Source organism: Rutidosis leptorrhynchoides, chromosome 10 (genome assembly GCF_046630445.1).
Source record: "Rutidosis leptorrhynchoides isolate AG116_Rl617_1_P2 chromosome 10, CSIRO_AGI_Rlap_v1, whole genome shotgun sequence".
Taxonomy (NCBI): domain Eukaryota; kingdom Viridiplantae; phylum Streptophyta; class Magnoliopsida; order Asterales; family Asteraceae; genus Rutidosis; species Rutidosis leptorrhynchoides.
The window spans coordinates 1,562,339-1,568,841 of NC_092342.1; the positions used below are offsets into that span (position 1 = coordinate 1,562,339).

Consider the following 6,503-nt stretch of genomic DNA (forward strand, 5'->3'; position numbering starts at 1 on the left):
AAGTAAAATGGTTTCACATTTTACTCATTCATTTTTATATATACAACACATTGCGTTTCAGTTTTGTATTTGTATTTCACGAAACTAAAAACTGAAATGTGAAACACTAAAAATTAGAAAATTGAAATGCAAAGTAGAAACCTGAAACGCAAAACTTAAAACTAAAAACTAAAAACAAAACTGAAATCTGAAGCGCGAATCTTAAAACTGAAATGCAAAATTGAAAACCGAAACGCTAATCAACAAATTACAACACGAAACTGATAACTAAAACGCAAAATGAAAAACAGAACACGAATTAGAAAATGGAAACTCGAAATTGAAATATGAACTGAAAATTGAAAAGCGAAACCCAAATCAGAAAAATTAAAACACATAAATTATTTATATACACATAGAAGAGCGATTCAACCCATTTAACAAAAAGCAAAATCATTCAACCCAGTTAACAAAAAGCAAAATCATTCAACCCAGTTAACAAAAAGCAAAATCATTTCCACCTACATGCATGATTGAAAAAAAAAGAAAAAAGCATCTCCCAAGTTAAATACCATGCCACTAAATGAAATTCTTTTTGCCATTAATTAATTAATTTAATAATTAATGATATTTGGGGTGAATCCTGCCGGTGGTGGTGGAAATTCTGGCCACCAACGGCGCTAAATAATTCGGCCACTGATTTTCATTATCATGATGAAACAGAATTTAAAACTCTTGCAAATCCATTAATAGCTATGTAACGTTTTAAACTAAACCACAAACAAACTGACAACCTTTGCCTATAGGTCGGATCTAACCGACTTTCACTGGCAACGGTTGAAACGGCAGCCATGCAGTGCTGCTGTTGAGATCATCTTTTCAGTTAAAAAAGACTATATATGATGATTAGAAATCTCATTTACTACTACTACTGCTGCTGCTGCCGCCGCCGCCGCCGCCGCCGCCGCCGCCGCCGCCGCCGCCGCCGCCGCCGCCGCCCCCGCCGCCGCCCACCACCACCACCACCACCACCACCACCACCACCACCACCACCACCACTACTACTACTACTACTACTACTACTACTACTATTATTATTATTATTATTATTATTATTATTAATAGAACTAACAGTAGCAGTTGCAGTACTAGCGGCAAGCAGCAACAACCACAATAGCTAAAGGTGACCAAATTTCCTTCCTTCCTATTCTATTAAATTCACAATCATAATCCATGTTTTAATGTTACATCAAAAAAATAATAATAATAAAATAAAAAGTAATACAGTATATAGTTAAACGAACAAACTAATATCTATAGACCCTATTGACACGATGTCAAACAACACTTTTTTAAAAGAATGTTGTGTGAAAGAATGCACAGTAGGATCATCAGCCATAGCAAAAAAAAGAATTGACAAGTAATTATCAATAATGTCTACCTATTTAATTTTTGTGGGTAAGATTAGGGTCAGTTTGGTAATACAAAACATCTCCAGTGTCACTAACAAAATGGTCTTTTTGAAGGCTTGTGATTAGTTCAGCGAATAGGTGGAAAGGTAGTGCCCATGACTTGTTTGGTTCTCGATAGTATTTTCCCAGCACCGGCTTTGCAGCTTCCGTCTATAAGTTAAAAAGAGATCATCAACACAACAACACATTTTAAGTACAAATTCATGACTGCATAATTCATGCTTCATACTGTAGCTATAAATCAGGAGTATACCATACAGCTAGTGTAAACATTATAACACAGTAGTAGTATACATACATGTCAAATGTTGCAACTAATTGTTTAAATTTTATTATAAAGAAAGTTTAGATATACTACTAAATACATGGTCATACTATCATGAAAAGGCACGATAGAAAAACCCTTTTTTAAACCATAGTATAAGGATATAACAATTTGAAAATAGTAGAGCTAGGTTTGACAAAAAAGTCAATTTACTTCTTTTTTACATAGAATACAGCTTGAACTTTTAACCAAACTTTTGTAAGACAGGTAGTCCACGAGAAATTAGAATATTATACCTACTATATACATGCATAATAATCGAATTGGTTTCCAAATAGTATTTACTATTTATTTATTCCTTCCGTTTCATCTTTAAGAATATATAAGTTGACCGAAGTTGAACCTAAACTCTGCGTAACTAAATTTGGAAAACTTTCAGTTGATAAAATGATGATAGTTATGTTGTTAGTTTATAAGTTGAATATTTAAATTCTTAAACTGCATATATAATTATATAGTAAACAAAGAAAAGGATCATGAGTGGTCTGAAATTGAATGCATGAAGGGATGGGAATGGGGATATTTACCGCCTCAATTAAGTGATAATGTGGGATCTGAGGGAAGAGATGGTGAATGACATGAGTCCCGATATCATGATGAATATTATTAATCCACCCATAATCACGATCAATTGTAGTCAGCCCTCCCCTTAGATAACTCCATTCCTGCAAATAATAATAATTAGAAATTCACATTTGAGTTCTTTTCATTAAGACGTGTCTTATTTAATAAGTCAAAAACAAACACTCCTCTATGACTTTCTGTAATAAGTTTCATTCTATTAAGTCCATTAAGTTGAAAACAAACATGGCCTCAGTCAGTCAGGATGAACCATTCATTAATGGAACACACAACTAATTAAGTTATTATTGATCCAAGTTGTTAACTCTTCAACATTCTTCAACTAACACGGCAAATCTTGTGGACAAACACCCGCAATAATGATACTTTGTAATGATGAAACTAAGTAAGTAAATAGACATAATACTTGAATGAAATTTTACACAAAATAAGTACATACGTGTTTTAAGAGAATTTGCCACTGGGGGTTGTGGTAACAATATTTTTAAAAAATAAAATAAATAAATCAAGGAAGAATGTAGAGGACTTTATATTACCAAATAATAGGAAAGCAATAAAAGGGTGGTGGATACCTTTCCACGATACCATGGAAGTTTATCTTCATGACCATGGTGATGCAGGTAAGTAACAAAATCTAACCACATCACGTTTATCTGAAATCAAACCAAAATCATCCCGAATCAGATATTATATATATATATATATATATATATATATATATATATATATATTTTTTTTTTTTTTTGCTTTGCTTTACCTAATTTTAGAAGAAGCCCGCGATAATGTTTTTAACTTTTAACAGCAACAACAACATCAAAATCGTAATATAAGACCGGGAGACATGAATATTACCAAATATGGAATGCCATAGAGTTTTAGCATTTGCATTGGACCAGCAACAAAGTTCAAACCAACTAGCAATGCAAACATTGTTGTCCAACAAATTGTTGAAGTAATAACGTCTTTTCTCTCAACCGGTACAAACAAATCACTACTTGGATCAAAGTGTGAACCAGTCTTTCCTGGAGATCTATTCCACTATATATATATATATATATATATATATATATATATATATATATATATATATATATATATATATATATATATATATATATATATATATATAAAATCAAAAAACAATGCATGGAATGTAAATCCACAAAAGAAAAAAAGGGAAACGGCAAAGTATTCATTTGAACGAATGGTTACAAAAGATGCAAACTTACGAGGTAAAAGGGATAAGCAAGCATTGGAAAAGGGAGGGTGAAGCGAAGTGTTCGTGTTATCCAATCCAAACTCTTGAATGTTTTCTCAGATAACTATAATAAGACAACAAATCAAAATTGGTTTGACTTTTTCAAGGAAAAAGTCAAAACTTAGAGCTAATAGTGAGTGACACATACCGGGTGCCATGACTCATCGTTTTCAACATGTCCATGATTTTGATGATGCGTTCTATGGCTAATTCTCCTGTCATATTTATTAATGTTCATAAAAAATAAAAAATAAAAACTCTAATTCGGCAATTTAAAGCATAACATCTTCGAATCACAATGTATATTTGTGATCATCAGTATCATCCATTCATGATTCTAATGGTACGAAATCCATCAATTATTTGGAGAATCGTATTCATTTGATCAAGACAGCAAGATCAGTATATCTGTCGTATCCACATATGATTCTGTATACACCCTTAACCAGATTTATCTAACAGCTTCTCATCTCTTTTTATCGTGTACAGATTTTTGATCCCAGATTTGCGAGTATATGGAACTATGCAAAGATTTTTAATGTTGGTTTTTTTGTAAAGTCGTAAGGACGATTAACAAGATAACAAAATGGTTTATGTGATTAATACGAGTACTTGTTTTAGAACGTAACTAGAATTCTTACTTTTAAGTGTTAGAAAAGTCAAACATATTGTACATTAGCCATTAGGGAGAAGGTCTGGTTAATCACACCTATAATTAGAGTCAGTTCCTAACTAATGGATGTAACATAATTATTATTCTTTATCAATAAGCGTCAAGATAAAAAAAAATCCAATGATTCAATACTATCTAAATACTGTTACTTCTATTGTATGATCAAAAATAAAATAAGTGTGTCTATCTTATCGACCATTTGTCTCACTTATGTCAGCAGACGGCATTAATCAGCAAACCAAAGAATGATCCAGATTTTTTTATATTATATTATGCATTACACTGATAATTTTAAATGATATGAATTATACTGACATTTTTAGGGGACGTTTACTTTATATGATTTAAACATAAGTTTTTATCAGAATATGTGTATGCATACGCTGACATCCACCCCTTGACCTGGACGGAAGAACAGAAACAGCATATGTATATATATATAATATAAGTTATAATTTACAACACATACTGTAGTATAATACTGTATAAGATTAAAAAAAAAAAAAAAGTGTAGAATTGGTCAAAGTGGAGTTATTTAAAGAGGCATTGATACCATCCATGATAAGGCACGAGAATTGAAGAATGTAAAATATGGCCAACTACACCATTCAGCTTAGGGTTGCTTGAGAAGCTTCCATGCCCGCTACAAACCAAAACAACACAAACAGGATCAAAAACCAAAAGATTCTATCTAATGTTCCACCATTGACTTCAACTATCAAATGCTTGATTCTTTCTGGTACAATTATGATGCCTTTCATATAAATTTAAAAAAGGTTAAAAATAGTCAATGGGTACATACAAGTAGCAGACTTTTTATATGACTACTTGGACCATTAAAAACTCAAGTTTGAATCGTAAATGTAACTAGTTTCTTATGCGGACATTACAAGTCTTCAAATGTGGTAACTGATTTTGACATTGATAACAAAAAATTATGAGTAATGTAAAAGCCAAGAGATGAATTATTTATATTTATATTATATTACGAATCATAACAAATCAAAAAATGAGAGCCTGAACCAACAAGAAGAAGAACAATATCAATACCAATACCAATACCAATATCAATATCAAAATCAAAAAATGAAGCATACTCTTTTGGTTTTTGTAGTCAAAGGTTGAATTTTTTTGTAATACAACATTAATGAGAGTTTTGCTACATTTATGGTTAAGAATTAGTAGAAAATAACGTCTTATTTAAAATTAGGATCACGGTTCTTCTTCATCTAGATGGATATTTATTGAGTTTGAACTCTAAAATGCCCACTTTGACATGTAAAGAGTCAAAAAAACAAGTAACAGAAATTCAAAATTAATGTCAAGTAGAAGAGAAGAGAGATATCACTGATTACCAATCATGACCAAGAACAAAAAGAGCCCAAAACATGGTCCCTTGAGCAGCCCAATAAAGTGGCCAAACAAGCCAATTGTTAAGATAAGCAGCACCAGCAGCTAACCCAAGAACAATAGTAACATCTCTTGCAACATAACTCATTGACCTCCATGAATCCTTAACCCAGCAATGTTTTGGAATAGCAGCCCTAACATCAGCCAATTTGAATGGTGGTGGTGCCCCTGCATCAAATTCTTCTTCTTCCTTGGACATGTCTTTATAAAATCTGGTTTTAAAATCTTGTTCATCTATCGATGGAATCCTTAATGGGGTACTTACTTTAACTGCCCATTTAGAAAACCCATCTGGGTTTGATAAAAAGATTTGATCTTTATTGTCTAAATGAATAATCTTTGAAGGGTTTTTGGTTTTATGGAAAAACCGTTGTGTGGGTATGGCTAAAGATTGGGTAAAAGGTTTAACGGCACAACCTGATAACACCAATCCTGCAGCCATTGTGATAGAGAGACCCAGAAAAACAAAGACGGTGTTCTGTTCTCTCCTCCCACCCACTTAAACCCTAGATGAATGAATCGTGTATATATATTTATATTTATATTTATATATAAAAAAAGGTAAATAAAAAATTCTAAAAATAAAATATCAGAGGCAGAGATCACCCAAGAAGGGCCAATGGGGCGCAACATCCAATGGTACGGGACACAACTAGATACTAAAAGTCTTGAGATTGAGACGTTCAACTTGGTAAAAATCTTGTAACTTGGTCTACGGGTGATAGATATTTCCAATTATGCATTATGCTACTTGATAGATAGTGAATTTATCAAACAACGTAATTTTTTTTTTTTTTTTTAAAG

General features: G+C 32.2%; 1 protein-coding gene across 1 annotated transcript; it reads right to left on the reverse strand.

The window, feature by feature from the left end:
- Positions 1-1,213: 1,213 nt before the first annotated feature.
- On the reverse strand, positions 1,214-6,219 carry LOC139873255 (sn-2 acyl-lipid omega-3 desaturase (ferredoxin), chloroplastic-like). Its single transcript, XM_071861189.1, has 8 exons — positions 5,645-6,219; positions 4,843-4,932; positions 3,765-3,831; positions 3,588-3,680; positions 3,211-3,396; positions 2,931-3,011; positions 2,304-2,441; positions 1,214-1,601 (listed from the first exon to the last, which is right to left on the reverse strand). Exons 1-8 carry the CDS (start codon positions 6,139-6,141, stop codon positions 1,425-1,427), a joined length of 1,329 nt encoding a protein of 442 aa, XP_071717290.1. The 5' UTR covers positions 6,142-6,219; the 3' UTR covers positions 1,214-1,424.
- Positions 6,220-6,503: the final 284 nt, after the last annotated feature.